Genomic DNA, 22516 nt, shown 5'->3' with positions numbered 1-22516 from the left:
GTCTTTTTTCATGCACAGTGAGAAAGAGTAATTTTTTCCCAATAATGGTTAGAAAGAAGACCACTTTGAACTAGTGATACACCAATGTATCGGCCGCCGATATTTATCGGCCGATTTTTTATGAATTTGAAACCATCGGCATATCAGCAATAGCACGAGAAAGGCCGATACCGATTGTTTATTACTTAACTGCATAAAGAAATCCATTATATGTAAAAAAAATAGCTAATGTTGTTAATAAAATAAATGCTGAATAGCAAAAACCACCTTTGAAGGTTGTTATGCTGTCTTATTATATTTGTTTTAGCTTAATTTGTGGCTCTCTTATTATGTTGGTCAGTTGAATGTTAATTAGATCAAATCCATTTTTAGTAAAAATAATTTGATGCAGAAATAAACTAGCTAATAGACCAATTGTATAGTATTGTATAAGTAGTGTTTAATATCGGTATCGGTTGTCTATTTAAATCGGTATCGGCCCAAAAATATCTTATCGGTGCATCCCTACTTTGAACCAAAGCCAACAGTTTCATATTTTACCACTAATAACCACGCATTAAAACACATGTGTACTCTAAACTAACACTGAAAAAATAGATAAAATAAAAAACAAACATAATTAAATCAAATACATTCTGATGGGTTTTATATAAGGTTTCTCTTTCTGCATTTGTGAATTTAGCATTACCGTAGTGTTGTGTACACTCTCGGAGTCTGTGAGTTGCCCGCCAAGGGACATTTTATTAATAGCCTCAATTTTAATATTTATTCATAAGATATTTTTTATATTAGCTTGGCTTCTTTTATGCATGTTGACATATTAAACAATAATAAAATCAACAAGCAAAACAAAAAAAGTTTTGAGCAGGGGGGTTGCAGAGGGTCGTGAGTTGAAGAACAAATTTATTTTTAAATTAAATTAAACCATAAAATGTAAATCATTTAAAATAAAAAAATCTTACTAACAAAAATATATATTTTATTTGTTTAATCTGCATGTCATGTGACCAACTCACAATGATATATCAGAATACCGAGAGCTCAGATATAGACAGATATGTTTTTATGTACAAATAAAAGACAATTACCAAATAAAGGCCCAAAAACAGGTGAACATATAAGTTCATTTCATCACCTCAAAGATGTGTCCTGATCTGAACCAAAACCACCAAAATGACTTTTTATGGTCAACAGATACTCTATCTGATGCTTGAGAGAAACAGGAAAAAATGATTTGAGCTCTGGTTTTGCTCGTGAATGATTCAGGATCCGGGGTCACAAACATTCATACGCACGCACGTACACAATGCCCAGATGGGTGGAGTGTTCTCATTACTTCAATAGCAAGCCTGAAGCACCCTTAGAATACGTTCAAAAAGGCCCGAGAGACATGCTTAACCCACACACACACATACACACAATGCAAATGATCCTTTTCATTCTGCGGTGGAGGATGGACAGAATGTGAGGGAGGGGTGAAAGATGGAGAGAAAGCATTGTGCGAAAGAGAGAGGCACAATGTCAAGTTACAATTGCATGTATATATATTCAATCTCCGTGAAAAGAGCACTTGACCTACAGAGCATCATATATATGGACACGTACTTTGGGTGTGTGCTGCGAAGGGACTGCGTGTTCCCTGCGAATAGACCTGCTTTAGCTCATTCACCCTTTTTCGCCAAAAAGTTATCGTAAAGGGTACAGAACAACTGGAGTGTCTGAGTTTTATTACACGCACACAAGGGATATCAATTTTCCAATGTAAGCTTTTCTTGGATCTGTTTATAGGTTTCTATGAGAATAAATGAGAAATTGAGTTTTGTCCGGGTCCCCAAATGTAATTAACACATCCATTTACACACACACACGTCTCCAAAGACCCTCCCCAATTCTCTCTGCAATTAGACCATACACACACACACACACACACCCCTCTTACCAAGAGACCTCCCAGTCTCGCCATACATGCAACGACAGCTCTCACCAAGAGACTTCTCCATCTATCCATCATCTATCTGTTTCCATCTCTCTCTCTCTTGCTCTCTCACACACACACAAACACACACCACATGCGCATGTGTCTTGTTTGACTAGCGCGCCTCAGCTATCAGACTGCACCGATCTGGGTCGGGGGAGAGGAGAGAGCGGAGAAAAGAAGAGGAAACGAGAGAAGAGTGGGAGGTCTCTTCTTATTTCGTTCTTCAGGACTCCGGCAGGACAGAAGAGTTTTATGACTCTGAGCACCGGAGCGCAAGACATCAGACGTACACTTCTCTTCTTCTTTTTTTTCAGAGAAAAAGTCCTGCGTTTGCTGAGGTGAGTAACATGTGATTGTGTTATTGTGTGTGTGTGTGATTAAATGTCAGTGGAGATCCTAAAGCAATCAGTCTGGTGTTTTGCACTACCACGGTGAGGTAGATGATGGACACGGTTGTGCAGGAGACTTTTGCGTTCAATCTCTGTATCGTTTTCTTCATCACCTTGTTCCACAGGCCTGCTTTTATCCTCTCTTTATGTGTTTTTCTTTCTCTTTGACCACTGAATAGCTCGTGGGTAAACAGTGAGATGGTTTGTGGTTCTGTTTCAGGGAAATCCTAAGCAGGGATGAGAAACTCCTAATGGTGCTGATTAAACTCAAATCTATCTATCCATCTATCCATCTATCTATCTCTTCTTTTGGATGTTTTTGTGGAGACAAAATGAATTATAGCTTTAAAAAAAATGGTGCACAGCGATGCTACAGAAGAACCATTTTTGGTTCCTCAAAGAATCATTCTGTCAAAGGTTCTTCGAAGAACCATTTCTTTCATACATTTTTACAATCTAAAGATCCTTTTTCAGTACAAATAACCTTTTGTGAAACCTTGGTAAAGGTTAAATCTACTGTATGGCATCGTGAAGCACCTTTATCTTTAGGAGAGTTGTTGAAATCAACTATTAGATATCATAAAGACTGTATTTACAGTATATCAATATATTTCTGCTCTCTTTCATACTTCCCATCAATCTTTCACTAAATCCCCTTTCTCCTCTCTCTCTCTTTCTATTTATCCCCCTACGGCCCCGATCTTCGCACGAGTTCTCAGTTTCCATTCTATACCATTCAAGTTTGCAATCTTTCCTTCCCTCTTTTCCATCTCTCTCTTTTTTCTCTCTTTATATCTGGTTCCCTTGGGAGCAGTCAGGACCCCTGCAAAGAGCATGTGTCACATGAAACCACAGTCACCAACGCCATCAACAAGCTCTCGAACAGATTGAGCAAGCGAGAGAGAGAGAGCGAGCGTGTTTAGTCACACGAGCTTGCTGGACACAGTAAATACAGAGATTGAGAGATATAGACCATAATACACTTTTAACAATAAAGGTGCTTCATGATGCAATAGCAAAGAAGAACCAATTTTGGCTGAATGGTTCCATAATGAACCTTTAATATTTGAAAAACTATTAAAGGTTATAAAAGGTTTTTAAAAATATATGTAAGAAATGAAGAGTGCATCTGACATGTTTTCTTGCAAATTAGCATGCTCTTATTTATAGTTTCAGTCATTTCACTTTAATGGCAGTTGAGTCATTGAAATTTCACAAATGTCACTCTATAGACCGTTTCAGCAGTAACAACATAAACAAGCGGCTGTCGCGTCCGCACGTAACTTCCGGTAAACTCCGCTAAGAATAAATAACAACAAAGTTCTTTAAACGTAGTTTATTTATATAACAAGCAAAAAAACAACATATAGATTACCTAGGAAACCAAAACATTAGTTTTTTTCGACGAGGCATTTGTTCAAGAGATCAGTTTAGCAACTAGTCAGACCATTAAAAAAACAAAACTGGAAGTAATGTTCGGATCCAGACGTGTATCACGTGCGTCCGATGAAACCGTAAAAACAGACGTAAAACAGATAACCCAAGATCTTGTTAACCCCGGGGTCTAGAATAAACTGCGGTTAACTATTTCAAGTGTGAAAAGCCCTATACAGTGTGCACACCAAAGCTTTTCAACGTGGCTGAAAATGCCAGGCGGACGCCGTCCTCCAGCTTTTTTCAGCTGTGCGCTTTGATTGCGATGATACTTCTGATTTGTTTATCAGTTGTTGAACGATGCACCGATTGTTTGTTGTGATATTGTTTGTCCGCCCCTCCTCCACTGTGATTGGACGGCAATATTTGATTAAGAATATTTTTCAACTCTCGGTGCTCAGCGTGGACAAATCCTGCCAGCTGCTGGCTTTTTTGAAATGTGCTGCGCTTCCATTGGAAACATTTGAAAACATACGACAGCTGCTGGTGTAAACGTTTTGGTGTGCACGCTACCTTACAGCAGGGGTTCTCAAAGTGGGGTCGGGGATGGTCCTTAATGGTGGTCTGTAAAATAAGTAAGGAATAATTGACGACGGGCCGTTAAATTATTAGAAAAATAATGCACACCTGAGGTGGTAATTATTCCGTTTATACTACGGTTATCACACCTCAAGACATCGATCACATGACATATTTAAAGAGTAACTAAACCCTAAACCAACTTTTTTTTAGTTAATGATCTGTAAGAATCTGGCTTTATTAGTGCTGTTGATTGATTTTAGTAAGTTTTTTGACATTTGGATATAAAGTGTTTCAATACTACAATATATGGTGTAAAAACGAGTGCTGCCCTCTTCAGGTTGAATGGTGGCTACTGCAGTTGAATTTTCCTATTGGATGTTGGGTCCAAAAAATGCCTCGTGACGTAAGCAGGTTCAAGCTCACCACGCCCTTGTTACGATCTCACCACACACTTAGTTCGTCCCCTCTATCTCCGTTGGGATCTGCCCACTTTTCTTGCATTTTTCAATTATTGCCAGTGGGTGGAGTCAGGCTCTGACCAGGGGTTTAGTTACGCTTTAAAGGGATATGTCCGGTTTTCGTACTTAAATCGCTATTATGAGTATGATTATTTTTTCCACATCTCATCCAACGGCTCTTGTGCTTGTTTTAAAATGTCATTTTAAAGCTGGCAATGGAGGCTTGAGCCATAGCAATCTAATGCAGTTATTAATGAAGTTATTAGAAAGAGAGCAAGAGCGACAGAGACACAGAGAGAGAAAGAAAGACAGAGAGAGAGCGAGCGAGGGCGAGCGAATGAGCGAGAGACGAGGCTACCTGTGTATGTCTCTAAACAACGCTGTTATTGCCTCGGAAAATCATCTGTCATGTTGTTTTTGTTAGTCTGTTTTTACAGTTAACTATAGTGATATGGAACTGTAATGCGGTCAAGAGAGCTGCCTGGAACTACGTTCGCCATGCGTTTCCCAGAAAATAATTGCACACCTCAGATCATTCATCAGCCAATCAGATTCAAGCATTCAACGGACACGTAGTATAATTTGTAATAAATGATAAAATGATGTTGTATTATTAAGAAGGGGATATTTACATTTAAGAAACTTGCTACTGTTCATTTTATGATAGCTTTTAAGATAATTTAAAGCAGTCATATGATCCGATTTCATGCTGTTAAAGCTGTTTTTGCATATAGAAGATCTGTAAAGTTGCAAAGATTAAAGTCTCAAACCCAAAGAGATATTCTTCTTAAAAGTAAAGGATCATCTACACCTTCCTAAAACGCCTGTATCAAACATGCCCATTTGCATAACACCGCCCAAATGTATACGCAAAGAAAGAAGGCGTAACTTTTATTCGGGCTGTAGTATTGTTGCAACCCCCGCCAAGCAGATATTGCAAATGTGGTAAGAAATGTAACAATTACGTCACACGCGTAAGACTCCTTTAAAAATTATGACTCTTGAGTTAACAAAATGGTAAGAATAGGCCTACTGTTGAGATTTTAAGGGGGTCCTTGGAAATATTTCTCCCCTGTGGGGGTCACTGGCTGCAAAAAGATCGAGAACCCTTGACTTAGAGGACTTTGCAGAAAAATTGACATGGCGTTTAGTGGATTCTGCAACAAACTGGTTCTGAATAGCATTAGGTTGGCTTTTGCATCAGAGCTCCTTAAGTGGTTCTTCTAAAAACCTTTGACTGAATGGTTCTTTAAGGAACCAAAAACGGTTCTTCTATGGCTTTGGTGTGAAGAGCAGTTATGGCGTGTATGGATGTTTCATTTATGTGTGAGTCAATTTATTCATTTTTCTCCTCTCTCCACCTCCTACGTCCATGTTCAGCTCCTCCCTCCGTTTTTTTCCTCTGATGTTCTCTTTCTCACCTTCGCTGTCTTTTTTTCACCTTTCCTAATCCCTCTCTCCATCTTCCTGGACATTTTCCCGATCTCTTTCTCTCTTCACACTTTCCTTGCATCCTCTTCTTCACCCGTTGCTTCTTCATCTTAAATCTCCTGTATGTTTCTGATGAAGGTCTGTTCAGCAGTCATAGTCAGAGCGGAGGTTGGGTCGCATGTGCGTTCGCTCCATCACCGCCTGTCATTTGATCTTCATGGCAATGTTTCCCCAGCGACAAGTACGAGTGTTGTTATGGGGACACTTTTCAGCACGACGGCTTTGATCGCAGCTTTCGTCTCTCCAGGGATGTGAACTCACATTGCTAGGCCCATCAGCTGCAGATAAACAGCACACGAACATCTGAGAGTTTCTAAACTTCCTCGACTCTCCCCCACAACCGCCGCTCCGCTTTGTTTTTGGATTACCTCCAGGTGCTGTTTTGCCTGGGTTTGTTCTTTTCCCGGGAAGACTTAAAAAAAACACAAATAATGAGAGGAGTAGGGTTCGACAAGCGAGAGCTTTCTATTTTTACAGCACACCAATTTGAACCCTCCTGTTAAAAATAGAGACGCAGATTCGAACGGCGTGCATTACTAAAGCACTCGAGTCGAAGTGGTTGCTGCCGAGTGTCAAAGCGAAGAGCGCTGCAAGATTCCCGAGCGTTAGCGGATAGCACATTTTCTTTGCTCGTATAAATAATTCTCTCTGAATAAAATAAATATGTTTCTCGCTATCAATGAATCATCAGCCGGGACGGGGCTAACTTTCTCTCGCTCTTTCTCTCTTCAACAGACTCTATCTCTCTCATCTTGCCCTCACAACAGATGGAGTGTGAGTGAATCAACTGATTGACTGATAGCTCTGTTCAACGCTTGTCAGCCGTAATGAATAACCTCTGCGCTGAAAACACACAAACTAGATTGTCAGCACCTTGGGAGACAAATAAGCATCTACCGCCTCGAATGCAGATCTTGTTAGGATTTAACAGTAAATTACGATGAGCTGAAACACTTCAAAAGCTTCATTTTGACAGGTTTAGATTTTAATCTTAATTTAAAGTTTGCAATTTTATCTCTGTCGATTACTTCAAGGACATCATAAAGTCTGGAGTCTTCAAGTCAGAGAGGTGTTCACACTACGTGAATGATACACAACAGAAGGTCACACAAAAGAGCATGAGAGAAGTGAAAAAGGGAATTACGCGAAGTAAAAGAATGAATCAGCATATGTGGGTACCTCAACCCATGCCTTGCTCTCATTGGCTGTAGCTTATTGTGACATCACAGGATATTTATCATGCTAGATATTTGTCTTGCGTCAGCGCATAGATATATACACTAGTTGTCGCCTTGGCTACGGCAGTTCATTGGAACGAATGCGTCAAATAGAGCCGCCATCTTGAAACAGGGGAATCCCGCATCAGCGTCATTGTAGGCCAACACAGTCTCACGGCAAGTCGTGTTATAGTAACGAAAAATTTTGATTAATTTATTCGTGTTTGATGACGCGGGTTTCCGCTGTTTTTCGTGTCTCTGGAGGCGGGTGTCTTTTTCGTCCGTCCCAGCGCGAGTTTCTGTCAATGGCTGTTCGTGTCTGTGGCACGACTTTCTTTATCGTGTCATTTTGTATTTTGTTTTCTCATCGTTGTTTCCTATTTTTAAATCATTGTCGCTTGGGGTTAGGGTTAGATCCGGGGTTTGCGTTAGGATGTTATTTTTTGCATTGGTTTCTACATGTTTTTCGTCCACTTTTAAAACTATTCTCGCCTGGAGTTGGGGTTAGAGCTGGGGTTTGGGTTAGGAAGTCGCAGAAAGCGATTCTAACCCAAACCCCAAGCGACAATGGTCAAAAAATAGAAAACAACGATGAGAAAACAAAATATAAAATGACACGATAAAGAAAGTCGTGCCACAGACACGAACAGCCATTGATAGAAATTCGTGCTGGGAAGGACGAAAAAGACATTCGTCTCCAGAGACACGAAAAACAGCGGAAATTCGTGTCATCAAACACGAATAAATTAATCAAACTTTCCGTTACTATAACACGACTTGCCGTGAGACTGGGTTGTGTAGGCAATGGTGTGACGGAAATAAAATCACCATAAATTGTCATGAATGCGATTTTCTAGGTTTTCTATTAGTTCATTTTGTTGTAAACCTTTTTAGCGACGACTAGGAGACTTGGTTACTGCAGCAAAGCAACAAAGGTTTACAGCAGTTTCAACAGTCAGACATGTATTTAGCATTGAGTCCAGAAAAAAGTTAAAGTTTAGATTTTTTGAAAATCTACTTTTTCTAACTATAATGCGTAGTGCTAGTAGCCCTAACATCCAAACGCAGCACAAAAGTCCGGCATCGTCCATGAATTCAAAGTACAGGCGGAGATAGCAGCGTTACCTAGCTACTTCCTATGACAAGACCCCTGTTCCAAGATGGCGGCGGTTTTGACGCATGCGACATCTAGTGTATATATCTATGGCATCAGCAAGAATCTTTAATGCGTTGATCGCCTGCTGCTCCCGCTGATTTGCAAGCTCCATGACTTACAAATCGGGCTTAAAATCCTGTAGTGTGAACTTGGCATAAGACAGGCCTTTAAATTAGGAGATTTATAGGTCATCTAATATGAGAAATTCACTTTTATGTGTTGCGTGAACATAATTGTGTGTTGCTTGCGTAAATACACAACCACCCTGTAATGAAAAAAATCCATGTAAAACCTCAACAGTTTCATGGGACAACCTGTTGCCATTTTCTGAGCAAACTGACGTCACTTGCATAGACCTTTTGCGTGTTTGCAAACAGAGATGACATTTTTTTGTGGGCGGAGCCCAACTGGTGTCAGAAAGTGACAGCTCTGCAGTAGTGCAGTGTTTTAGCGTTAAAATGTGATTTTTATGGATCTGTGTCCTGTTCTGTCAAAGTCTGTTTCATCTATGTTTCTCTTTAGTGTTATGTTTCTTATAGCGTTTATTTTTTAGATAAATTAAATGTTTAAATGGCTTGGCTACTAATATGTGTGCATGTATGTAATGTATATGTATTGTTCTTTATTGGTAAATCAATTATTTTACAGTATGAATTGCTAAAGTACATAAAAAAAGCAATAATATCATGTTTTCTATATAATATCATTTATTAAATATTTTATCATTTTCCTGTTTTCTATTATTTCTTTTTTATATTAAGGGCATACGTGTTTGTTCTAAAACTATTATAAAACTATTGTTTACATACAAATTAATTTAAAGTCACAATGAAGCGGAAGTAGCGATCGTCTTATTTTCCCTGTCATGATGTATATCCGAGTGAAACAGTTTGTGAAATAAGGTACGGTAGGGCTGGACTTGACTTCGTCCATTGAGAATTTACTGGATCGTTGGAACTTGTGTCATGTTGCTATTTGCCAATCGCCACAATATTTTCCCAAGCCCCCCCCACCTGTTATACCACCTGACCGTAAGTAAGGGGGCGTGCCCACCAAAGCTTTTTTACGTGGCTGAAAATGCCCGCGGACAGCTTTATTTCAGCCCAGTGTCAGCTTTTTTCAGCTGAACGCTTTGGCTGCTGTGATACTTCTGCTTTGGTGGCTTTTTTGAAACACGTTGCGCTTCCATTAGAAACAATTGAAAACGTGCCAGCCGCTGCAGAAAAAGCTTTGATTGTTGCGTTATTTGTCCCGCCCCTTCTCCACTGTGATTGGACAGCCGTGTGAGAATTGACATTGACGAGCTGAGCTTTTCACCCAAAGTTGAATATTTTTCAATATTCAGTGCGGAAAAAACACCAGCTGGTGGCTTTTTTGAAAAACGCTGCGCTTTCATTGGAAGCAATTGAAAACATGCGCCGGCCACCGGCGTTAAAGCTTTGGTTGTTGTGTTATTTGTCCCGCCCCTTCTCCACTGTGATTGGACGGCCGTGTGAGAATTGACATTGACGAGCTGAGCTTTTCACCAAAAGTTGAATATTTTTTTATTTTCCGTGCGGAAAAATCCCGCCAGTTGGTGTTTTTTTGAAAAATGCTGCACTTCCATTGGAAACAATTGAAAACATGCGCCGGCCGCTGCCGTAAAAGCTTTGATTGTTGCGTTATTTGTCCCGCCCCTTCTCCACTGTGATTGGACAGCCGTGTGAGAATTGACATTAACGAGTCGAGCTTTTCACCAAAAGTTGAATCTCTTTCAACTCTTTGGTATGCACGCCCCCTTAGTGCGAAAAAACCCACCAGCTGATGGCTTTTTTGAAAAACGCTGCGCTTCCATTGGAAGCAATTGAAAACATGCGCCGGTCGCCGCCATAAAAGCTTTGGTTGTTGTGATATTTGTCCCACCCCTTCTCCACTGTGATTGGACGGCCGTGTGAGAATTGACATTGACGAGCTGAGCTTTTCACCCAAAGTTTAATATTTTTCAATATATAGTGCGGGAAAAAAACACACCAGCTGGTGGCTTTTTTGAAAAACGCTGCACTTTCACTGGAAACAATTGAAAACGTGCTGGCCACCACCGTAAAAGATTTGGTTGTTGTGATATTTGTCCCGCCCCTTCTCCACTGTGATTGGACGGCCGTGTGAGAATTGACATTGACGAGCTGAGCTTTTCACCCAAAGTTGAATTTTCTGTTTTTCCAGTTGTTTTAGTGGCCATTTGTGCTGAATGAAGATGAATCTTTCCTGCTGTCTTTACCTGGCTATGGCCTTCTTCTCTGGCCCAGCCACCATCTTCGCCCTGGCACCTGAAAATGAAGTAACGTTACATCCCACAACATGGCTGGGTGAGAACAAGATCACGGCGGTACATCTACCTAAAGGACGCACTCGCAGGTAAGACACACAGACACACCTGAGGAAGTCAAATAAAAAATCTTCTCGAAGTGAATGTGAATGAGAATAACTGACCCAACCTGATCTCACAAAGTTCCGGGGGATAGACAAGGAATTTTTTGCTCATTTTTCCGTGGCATTCTCACGGATCTTCGCATTTTTCCGTGGCCCTGCTACGGACTGTCTTTTTCCGCGGCATTCTCACGGATTGGTTACTCAACAGCTTTTTCCTATTTTCAAACCATTTTCGCTTCGGTTTAGGGTTAGATTTGGTGTTTGTTTGCATTAGTATGTCACTTTAACTATTGGTTTATACTATTTTTTTATGTATTCTTTTATGTATTTTCTAAACTTTAAACAATTGTCGCATGGCGTTGGGGTTAGAGTTGGGTTTGGGTAGGGATGTAATTTCATGTAAATCTAACCCTAAACCGAAGCGAAAATGGTAAGAAAATAGGACAAAACAGTTGAGTAACCAATCCGTGAGAATGCCACGGAAAAAGACAGTCCGTAGCAGGGCCACGGAAAAATGGGGAGATCCATGAGAATGCCACGGAAAAATTAGGAAAAAATTCTGTGACTATCCAACAGAAATTCGTGAGATCAGGCTGACTGACCACACACACGCTGACCAATCAGAAAGAACGACACAAACATAACAGATTACTTGACTACCGAGTGCAAGACTTCAAGTTTAAATCCACATTACTGATCTCCAGAGATATTGTATCACTACCGCAGTATCGCTTAGCAGGGAACAGACTCATCCGAAAATCACAGTAAACTAATATCAGTCCTCGAGGGCGTTGTTCCACAAGAATGGATGTAACCCAGTCCATGTGAAAGTCCATATGGCCCATAAAGCGCATGTATTATTTGATAAAAACGATCTACTTAGACAATTAGCTTCTACACAAACAGTTTACGGGATGTAATCAGTAACACAGTCATTTGCTTCTTGTTAATGGTCTTAAAATCACACCACACATTCCCCCGGTTTCCTCTTTATCAAACCCACCGAATTCAAGCAGCGAAGTTCTTCATCCATTAGCGACATTAGCAGTGAGAATCACACAGTCAGAAATGCTCTCTCGCCCGTAACAGAGGTGGTGTCAAGATTCAGTGAAAGAGAGAGAGAGAGATGAAAAGGGTGCATTTTAAATTCACAGCCACAGGGTAGGAGTTTCAGATTATAAATCAAATTAATGAAAGATTTAAAAGATCGTAATTGTACCTTCCACAGTAAAATCTCACTAAAATTGCATTAAAAGGGCAATGGGTGAACGCACCTGATGAGACGGAGATAAAGTACGCTCGACACCGACAGTAATCCATCAGATGCCCTTGATTTTTGTCGTCAAGGTCAAAGTTAAACCAGATTACCTGAACTATGTGTGTAAGACATCCAAATCACATTATGACAAATAAGTCGTAAATCTGATGTCTGAATGATAGAAAGAACATAATGAATTATACATAGCAGATGTCAAAGACCATTGACTGAAGGAGGGATTCAAGGTCATAGGAAAAGGCGGCTGCCAAATGCCTGGTGTTACCAGAATGCACAGAGGGAGGTTCACCAGATTCCTCCCAGTGTGATGTTATTCATGGAGGGAATGAATGTGCATGATGGTGCACCTGGCGTCAGCTGCGTTCTGTAAACATTTGGGTTTGTGAAGATGCATATCTAAACAGCAGTGATGGATCGATGGAAGCTTATCAGAGATCTGTCATTCTAGAGTCATTGCTTTAGTTTTACCTCGCCTTGAAGAACAGCTGACAAGCAATAGATATTATAAAGCTCAAAGACATACTGAACCTTCTTTGTATGCTAAATGAGTAACAACTTTACAGAAATGATTTAGTATAAACTCTTATCCTCCTTAAACCAGAAAGTCAAAGTTTGGCTGGTTTGCATGACCCATTTATCCATTGGTATAAAAAACTACAGCAAAAAGCACATTTCTCCATTGAATGCTGCTCAAAAACACCAGTTTTGACAGAAGTTTTGCAAGAAAGATAATATAATGCATTTATTAAAAACTCTGGCTTATACCAGGGGTTTTTAAACTTTTTTTCTCAGACGAACCTCTTAACCTAAATTATTTAGGCCTACTTGAAGTACTTTAAGTATTTTAATAATTTAATAGCACATTTGCATGTTCAACTTAAAAAACATTTATTTGACCTTCATCTCATCTTATTACCTGTTATTGGACCTTCACCACTAATTTTCTTTTATTGGTACATAAAACGTATCTGTAAGCTATACTTTGCATAAGTTCGCAGTTTTCTGATATGCGGGGTTGTGTACCCTACTGAAAAATCCAGCTAAGACCAGGATAAGCTGGTAGCTGGTTTTAGCTGGTATAAAGTGGCAGTAGCTGGTCTAAGCTGGTCCTCCCAGCATGAAAAAGCTGGTCATGCTGGTGGGCCAGCTGGTCTTCCAGCCTGACCAGCTAAATCCAGCTAGACCAGCTTAAAAAGTGACCAAAACACCAGCAAAACAAGCTTCCTACACCAGCAAAACCAGCTAAAACCAAGCTGGAGACCAGCTAAAACCAGCTCACCAGCCTATGCTGGTCTCTGCTGGATTTTTCAGTAGGGTAATGGTCACATGACATTCAGATTAAATCAAAAAACATGGTCAGTTTCCCGGACAGGGCTTATATAGTCCCAGACTAAATTGCATGTTTGAGCTGCTTTAATTTAAAAACACGTTGTCCTGTTTAATTTTAAGATATTTCGTTGACATTGTTTTGTCTTAAGATGCACACATGTAGTGTTTTGTAAGGTATGTTTGTAAAGCTTCTTAAATGACCTAATATTAATAAGGCCTAGTCCCAGATTAACCTAAACCTTGGCCAGGAAACCGCCCCATATTTTGTGTAAGTAAGTGTTTAATTTTGATTTTTTTTTTTAATTATTCACACTTTTTATTGTAATAATTTGTTTTTCATCAACTCGCGTGCAAAACCCATTTTGGGAAATTAATAAATGTTAATGAAATTTTATTTTAAATATTTAACGAAACTGAGCATCCATTTTATTAATAAAGGTTAAAAATGATTTAAAGAAATATTCCATTCTCTTAAAAGAAAAATCCAGATAATTTACTCACCACCATGTCATCCAAAATGTTGATGTCTTTCTTTGTTCAGTCGAGAAGAAATTATGTTTTTTCAGGAAAACATTGCAGGATTTTTCTCATTTTAATGGACTTTAATAGAGCCCAACATTTAATACTTAACTCAACACTTAACAGTTTTTTTCAACAGAGTTTCAAAGGACTATAAATGAGACCAAACGAGGCATAAGGGTCTTATCTAGCGAAACGATTGTCATTTTTGACAATAAAAATAAAAAATATCCACTTTTAAACCACAACTTCTCGTCTAGATCCGGTCGTGATGCGCCAGCGTGACCCCACGCAATACGTCATGGTTTCAAGAGGTCACAGAGGACGAACGCGAAACTCCGCCCCAGTGTTTACAAGTGTTGAGAAAGAGGACCGTTCCGACGTTGTTGTATGTCAACTCATACTAATTAATGTCTTTGTGTCAGTTTATTGTTTACAATGGTCCGCAAATTTGCGTTTTATATATGTAAAACGTGACCTCCCTACGTCACTACACAGTTACGTTAGGTTGCGCTGGACCGGATCTAGACGAGAAGTTGTGGTTTAAAAGTGGATATTTTTTATTTTTCTTGTCAAAAATGACAATCGTTTCGCTAGATAAGACCCTTATGCCTCGTTTAGGATCGTTTATAGCAGTGGTTCTCAAACTGGGGTCCGGGGCCCCCAGGGGGGCCGCGAGATGGTGCCAGGGGGGCCCCAGTTCTATGACATTTTATAAAATACATTAATTTATCATTAATTTTGTGTAATTAAACCTAAAAAAATAAGGCTACTAACCAACAGCACTACTTTGTATAACTAAATATGTTTTGTTTAATTAAAATGTTAAATTTTAGAACAGTTTTTGTAATAAATTTTCTTTGGGGGGGCGCGAAGGAATGCACCATACACAAGGGGGGCTGCACGCGGAAAAAGTTTGAGAATCACTGGTTTATAGTCCTTTGAAACTCTTAAAATTTTTTAACTCATTTCCCGCCAGTCTTTTTTTTTAAGTTGCCCGCAAGCATTTTTTGTGCGTTTCACAAAATGCCTTCCGGGAAAATTTTCTTCTAAAAATATTCAAACATAGGCCTACAAATATATTAAATGAAAGAGCCGACCCTCTGCTTTCAAAAACAAACAATAAACAAACAAACAAAACGGGGAAAAAAAGTTTCACCCTATCTATATTTTTTTCCCTGCTTATAAACTCTTAAATATGGGTATTTTTCTTAAAAATATTTTTTTTAATCAAAAAGCTGAAACAATTGCATTTTTGTGAAGGAATATTTTTAGAGATCAGATTCAGAACGATTATCAAAACATACACAGAGTTTAAAATAAATAACTTTTTGCTTCAGTTTTTATAAGTTGGGTAATCTAGTTTTGGATCTGGTGGATAATCGTTGTATTACAGATACACATTAAAATTCATCAGGAACACACTTTTTTATGCAAATAGTTTCCCTTAATTGATGAGATAACTTGTCAATGGCGGGGAAAGAGTTAATAAATCTGAACTTATTCTCATTTGATTGTGTTTCAGGCTGTATTTTACACTAAAGAAGAAAGCTGATTTGATGTCTGTTACTGTGAGCCCCTGTGCAGTACCCATTGAATGGAGTTTGGCTGTTCGTACGCTGAAGGATAAACCACCTAAGAAATCCCACTGTGAGTTTGAGTTGGTTAAAGCCATGTGTTGTGTTCATGTAAACATGTAGATGAGCACATGTGGAAAGCATGTGTGTGTATGTTTGAGTAAGACTGGCATGGTCTTAACCAGGGCTATCAGGTTTTGTATTTGAAGGGCAAATCGGTAACATATCCCTCCAGAGACATTAATGAAGATGTGAAGCAGTCGCTTGAGGCTCACTGATTAAATTAGCAGGTGTAAAACTGCTGTTGTGTTGCTTTGGGATCTCAACGGCCAGAAGATTCTTCTCTTATTCATCTCTAAATCTCCAGGCTTTGTTTCTCAGATAGAGAGAATAAACAGAAACAAAGACACAACATATGGAGGGATAAACATCATCTGCTTCTAATTAGAAAGAATGATTGACGTTATAATTTCATATACTGTAGTATAATAAATAAATGTTTTATTATTAGTCTGTGTAAACATGTTACAAAGACTATGAACTATGTACTAGTGAATTGTGGAGTTACACCGTTAAACAGTTTTTTCAAATTTTTGTCACTGCAAAAAAAAGGAAAAAATGTCTTAGTATTTTGTCTTGTTTTCAAAATTAAGATGCTTTTTCTCGATGAGTTAAACAACCCAAGAAAAAAAGTCTAGATTTTAGACCAAAAATATCATTTGTGCATAAAACAAGCACAAAAAATCTGCCAATGGGGTAAGCAAATTTTTTCCCTTGAATTTAGTGTTTAAGAAAAACGTTCAAGATTTTTTAACTTACGCCATTGGCAGATTTTTTTTGCTTGTTTTATGCACAAAATCACTTAAATTGAATATTTTTGGTCAAAAACTAGACTTATTTTCTTTGGTCGTTTTGCTCATCAAGCAAAAGCATCTTAATTGAAGAATTTTTAGATATTTTTACTGAAGACAAGACAAAAATACTAAGAATTTTTTTTGGGAAATTTTTTTTGCAGTGTATTTATTTGGCCGGGGCTAAAATGGTGGCTCGAAGATGCACTGGACTCACAGAGCATGGCCCCGCCCCTAACACAATCGCGAGCATCCATTTAGCTTGTAGCAGTATGTAGCAGTTATAGGCAACATTCTTGTAAGTGGGCGTGGTTTCAGCGCCGACAGCGGACACGCCCCCAGCATTTGCGAGTGCAGAATCTTGCTTTACTTTATTAATTTATTTTATTTAATATTTTTTTAATCATTCAAAGTTGGCTGGGTGGTTAACAGTGGCGGCCAGTGACTTCTCTTCAGAGGGGCGCAAATTCAATATATGTGTTCGGGGTGTCGTGTGTAGCTCGTCAAGTCAAAATATGTGTTTGTTGTGTCATGTGAACCATGTACATCATGCGTCATGTCAAAATACGCGTTTATATGGGTTTATGATAAAAGAGACGCTCACGTTCACAAAATACTCGCAAAACACTAACTTAACACTAAACTCTGATTACACATGCGAGTATCTAGCAAACGTGAGCGTCTCTTTTATCATAAACACCTTTGAAGGATCTGCAGCAGACACTTGTTTTGACATGACACGTAATGCACATAAGTTTACATGACGCGTTAAACACATATTTTGACATGACGAGCCACACACATGACGAGCTTAATACATGTTGTGTCGAGCGTCGCATCGTTGGCCCTTGTTAAAGAAGTCACCAGCTGTCATTGGTGGTTAAAAACATTTTTTTGTGGTGTCACAAACTGAGAACATATTCACTCTAAAAATGTCTGGCTTATTTCTGACCCATAATGGGTAAATATCGGACAGAACATGTGCTGGGTTAAAAATTACCACATGCTGGGTCAAAAATGACCCAATGTTGGGTTGTTGTTATGCAACCATGGGGTATAACCCAGCAGTTGGGAAAAAGTAACCCAGCACGTGTTCTGTCCAATATTTACCCATTATGGGTCAAAAATAACCCAGCCATTTTTAGAGTGTTTAATATCGGACTTTACACAGACTTTAATCTATTATTCTTACAAAATGCTGGATACATTTAGCTTCTTTTGGAAAAAAATCTGTACTTAGTGTTGACCTTTCTGGACTCTTTAGAGGAGACTCAAGTCCTAAAGTCATTTGATTAGAATTAGAAATTAGGATTTCATTTCATTTAAAGAGATCCTGCAGGTTCTTGCTATTGCTCAAGTGTTTGTTCAAACTAAACCCTTAACATTACGCCTAATGTCCTGTATTTTCTGGTTGTATTCTAATAAAGAGACTGAGAAATAATTATATATGGTCATTATATCGTTGCAAAAACAACTCATAATGGTGTTATGGTAGCCTAAGACTTTTGCACAGTATTGTATCTTTTAATGAAAATGCGTACCTAAAAGATTTGTCTGTGTAGAGCGATTTGCAAGTGTAGATTAAGTTACGAGCATAAAAGAAAGATTTGCACATAAAGAATAAGTGTAAATTGTGTTAAAAGATAGATCTGATGTACTGTGTTGCATAAGTAAATTAATAAATGACATATATTGTGAATTTGTATCCATCAAAGTAATTCATCCATCAAATTATTAAAACCCATTATTATCACTATAATGTCTACAAGACTTTGTGCTGTCCGTATAAACACAACTTGATTTTCTCCTGCCTTTTGAGTGGTTTATGGTGACTGCGTTTTCTGCTTTGGTAATCATGAGCATGCACCAAAATAAATATATATTGTCTGCTGGGCAAAGCAGCATTATAAAGTCATAAAGTGACATTTAAATCATTTAGACTGTGAAGTCAGGGGTCCCCATCTACACCTTTAAATTATTCACTTTGAATTACCCAACGTTCCCTCTAAAAAGCAGTGATGGTTTGCATGAGAAACAGGGTCAGATGTGTTTTGGGCTTTCTTTTGATTCGAGCTTTTTGAACTAACAAGCATCCGTCTTCTGCAATGCTTCTTTTTTGCAGGGACCTCAAAGAAGAGCATGCCCGAGGTTTGGTGGAAAGGTTCTGGAAGGGAGGTTAAGATTTACACCTACACCGGGAACGCTGTAGACACCTACACTGGTCCTGCCTACGCTCCGGCATCCATCTACATCCTTCGCCTGAAATCGAACGAGCGTGACACCCAGGTATCCGCCTACCTGCACGAAGGTCCCGGACCCTCCGGGGTCTTTCCTGAACTGCCGCCCGACCCAAGAGTGCACACGCTGGGGGTCGGCATGACCAGCGTCACTTTGAGCTGGGCTCCGAGCTCTTCTGTCGTTGTTGAGGAAGGTCAACGTGGTAACCGTCCATACTATGAATACTGTGTTCTAGTTAACCCCAAACATAACCATCGCAGTCTTTGCGCGGTTCGCGAGGGGTCTAAAAAGGATGAGAATGAGCAGATGAGACCTGGCAAAGAGCTTAAAAAAGACTGGTGGTGGCATCAACCAGATACCCCTGAGGACAATGAATCTTCTAGTGCTTTGTGGGACAACTTTGAAGACCCTGGATGTGTGTGCAAGGACACGGAAAGCGTGTGCACCGTTTCAGACCTGCTTCCGGATACACAGTACTACTTTGACGTGTTCGTAGTAGACAAGGTTAATGGCACGAGCGTCCCATACACGGGTACCTTCGCCCGCACGCACGAAGAGGCTCGTCCGGCTGTCACGCCCTTACGAGAAGGCCAGGTCAAATGGGTCAACCTGAATGGGGACGCAAGTAGTCAAAATGGGGAGCGATCGTTCCGATTTAAGCCTCGTGGGTGGCAACAGAACGGCCTCCTTACCATGCACACCTGCAATGGCACCGGTAAAGTCAAGGTCACCGTTTCCACTAAAGGTCAGGAGTTGACCACTCAGGAGGTGGGACACGAGTTGGCCCAAATATGGTTGCATGGCGGCCCATCATATCTCATTCAACTACAGGCTTCGCATTCAGACAAGTCAAGATTCTGTCTCAGAATGCAAGCATCATCCGCGTACCATCGCCGAGCGGTGCCGGTGTTTCCCGCCATGCTCCAGATCAAGTCTTTCAACAGATTGCGGACCTGCAACTCTGTTACTATAGCCTGGATGGGAACAGAAGAGCGAAGTCTCTATTGTGTTTACCGAAGGCAAATTCCACACGGCTCAGGCAAACACAGCTCCACAGATCGATGCCTTGACCCGGAGTCCCGACCGGCCAGCGAGAGAGTCCTTTGTAAGTATTTCCAGGAGCTTGATCCACGTCGGGCGGTCACGACAGCTGTGATCAGTGAACTTGATCCGGGAGTGCTGTATGTGTTTGATGTTTATCTTATGAGACGCTGGGGACTGCCGATTAAGTACCACAGCAAGACGTTGAGAACCAAAAGCGAATGTTGAGTGGACCGGTGGACATCTCCGAAATTTCACTACCGCGTTGAGGACTTAATGAAGAGACATTAAGCCGCGATGAAACCATATAAGGCCAGAGAAGGAACTGTCGGTGGCCACCGACCAGAAGGATCTGGTGTGATGGAGGTCATATGTAACACACTCAAGCAAGACTACACACTTATTCAGATGCTGGAGACCTATGCTAACACACACAAACACATACACACAAAGATACTGAGAGAGGTGAGACCAAGTTCACACCAGCAAAAACTAATTTACTGTACGATATCGATGTACTAATGTTTGTGTTGTTGTTGTTGTGAGCTGTCTCTGTTGATAATTATACAGTATTGAGTGTCCGAAAAACAGAGAAACTCTCTCATCTCTTACACAAAAGAAGACGATGCCAAAATATGCAAAAGAAACAGCCAGAGGGCTTTGAGAGACAGCACTAAACAGAGCTGTGTATCAGATCACTCAATCTGAGAGAGAGAGAGAGAGAGAGAGAGAGAGAGAGAGAGAGAGAGAGATGTGTGAAATGTTAATTATGCTCTGCTAAAGCATGCAGCAGGCAAATACAAGTTACCATTCACTTCATTGTATTTGATGTGATCGTTGTGCTGCTTCTGCACCCTAATAAAAACACTGTTACAAACCAGACAATAAATGATTTGTAGGCGTGTCAAGCATCAAGTTATTAACCGTCTTTTAAAGGAATAGTTTGCAAATTGCGAAATGTTGCCCTTTGTGAGTCTTGTCACTAGGGCTGCGTTCAGACGTAGCATTCGAAGGCATGAAGGCACGTTCGAATCCAATGTTTGTTTACTTCCTGTCTCCTCACATACCTTCATTGGCTTGTCCTACAATTCTATGCTTTTGTGCGTGGGGAGTGTGATTGGCCGAGCCTGGTCGAGTTCAAATAAATAAAATGGTGGCCAGGAAAGTGGCTGGTGCAAAATTTTTGTGTAAATACCCATTTACACGGAAAAAAAATGTATCTCGCCAAAAATGTATTTTAAATATATGCTAAATACATTTTGTAAATGTTATGCTCAATTGAATATATTTTTTAATTTGGAAATATATCAAGCTTTAACCTTCATATATCATATATTTTAATATATATTTCAAGGCAAGCAAATACATTTCTAATTTTACATCCCATGTGGCAAAAATGTATTTTTTTTTTTGCCTAAATATAGTTTAAATATATGCTAAAAGTGAATTTATAAATATATTCTTTAAGTTGAAAATATATTTAATTTTAACCTTTTTAAAACTGTTGTTTACAGGTTTGTAACATAAACAAAGTTTATCTTCCAATGCGACGTGAATATATTTCCTTGGATTGAAATATATGGAGGGCTATATAAAATACATTTCAAAAACCCTATAAATGCAAAAAAGGTGTAAAATGTAATTATATAACCTTACCCATACGGCAAAAAATATATTTAAAGAAAAATATATTTTTGTAAACATATTCCATAATATATTTCAGCAAATATATGTGTTGGCCATTTTTTTGTATATTTTTAAATATATTTAAAAATATATATATATATTTTGCCTATGGGTAAGGTTATATTGTTACTTTTTACACCTTTTGATTGCTTTCTAGTCAGAAATTACTAGTGTAGTTGTTTTCAAATATGGGATTAGTTATCACAAAGGCGCTATATTTCAAACTATTCCTTTAAGGATCTCCATTAATTTTATACAGTTTTACGATTCTTGCTTTAAAATGAATTGCATTATAATTATTGTTATATTTTATCAATTGAAAGGCTTATCTAAAGTACAATTTGGAAGTAAATAACAGATATAAGCAAAGTAATATTTTTCCAGAGCGAGTTGTATTGTCTTTATCAACATTGCTCAAGTGGCTCCCCCTGCAGGCCAAAGGTGATACAAACATCCTTCGCAATAAATCCATTACGGTCAGATGTTAACGTTGTTTGGGGGTAAATATCAAACATATTGATTTAGAGAGAATAATTAACAATTTTAACTTTATTATGCATCTATTTTTAATAAATCTAATGTTTAAAGTCCCAATGAAACCAAAAATGACGTTTTTGGCCTTAAGTATCAATATGTTTGTCTTAAAGGTCCCTTTCTTCCTGTGTTTTTGAAGCTTTGATTGTGTTTACAGTGCGCCACCTAACATGAAAAAAGTCTGATTTTCATGATAGGTCCTATTTAAGACCTATAAAACGAGTTTTTCACTTTGAGACTTCAGGACAAAGTTTTAAGAAATCATCAATGATGAAATATATGAATAGAAAATATCCTTTTATTTAACTGAAATCACAAGATTTATAAATGTTTTAACCAATTTATAGAGTTTTCACTAACTATTATTTTGATTATTCAGGATGATCAAGTAAACTGATATTTTTTGGTAAT

The 22516-nt window shown here is 39.0% G+C and overlaps 1 protein-coding gene across 1 annotated transcript; it reads left to right on the top strand.

Annotated features, from left to right (window-relative positions):
• The first annotated feature begins 1977 nt into the window (after window positions 1-1977).
• ndnfl (neuron-derived neurotrophic factor, like) lies at window positions 1978-20796 on the top strand. Its single transcript, XM_055173164.2, has 4 exons — window positions 1978-2316; window positions 10848-11039; window positions 15704-15828; window positions 18729-20796. Exons 2-4 carry the CDS (start codon window positions 10873-10875, stop codon window positions 20111-20113), a joined length of 1677 nt encoding a protein of 558 aa, XP_055029139.1. The 5' UTR covers window positions 1978-2316; window positions 10848-10872; the 3' UTR covers window positions 20114-20796.
• Window positions 20797-22516: the final 1720 nt, after the last annotated feature.

This window comes from Misgurnus anguillicaudatus, chromosome 7 (genome assembly GCF_027580225.2).
Source record: "Misgurnus anguillicaudatus chromosome 7, ASM2758022v2, whole genome shotgun sequence".
Lineage (NCBI taxonomy): Eukaryota > Metazoa > Chordata > Actinopteri > Cypriniformes > Cobitidae > Misgurnus > Misgurnus anguillicaudatus.
The sequence above is the reverse complement of the archived record's forward strand: the minus strand, read 5'-3'. Positions and strand labels throughout refer to the sequence as shown.

Bases quoted from the DNA above. Each gene is read 5' to 3' on its own strand.
- ndnfl (XM_055173164.2), top strand. From the start codon at position 10,873: ATGAAGATGAATCTTTCCTGCTGTCTTTACCTGGCTATGGCCTTCTTC. The intron at 11,040-15,703 runs GTAAGACACACA...ATTGTGTTTCAG, and splicing joins CCTAAAGGACGCACTCGCAG to GCTGTATTTTACACTAAAGA. The intron at 15,829-18,728 runs GTGAGTTTGAGT...TCTTTTTTGCAG, and splicing joins ACCACCTAAGAAATCCCACT to GGACCTCAAAGAAGAGCATG.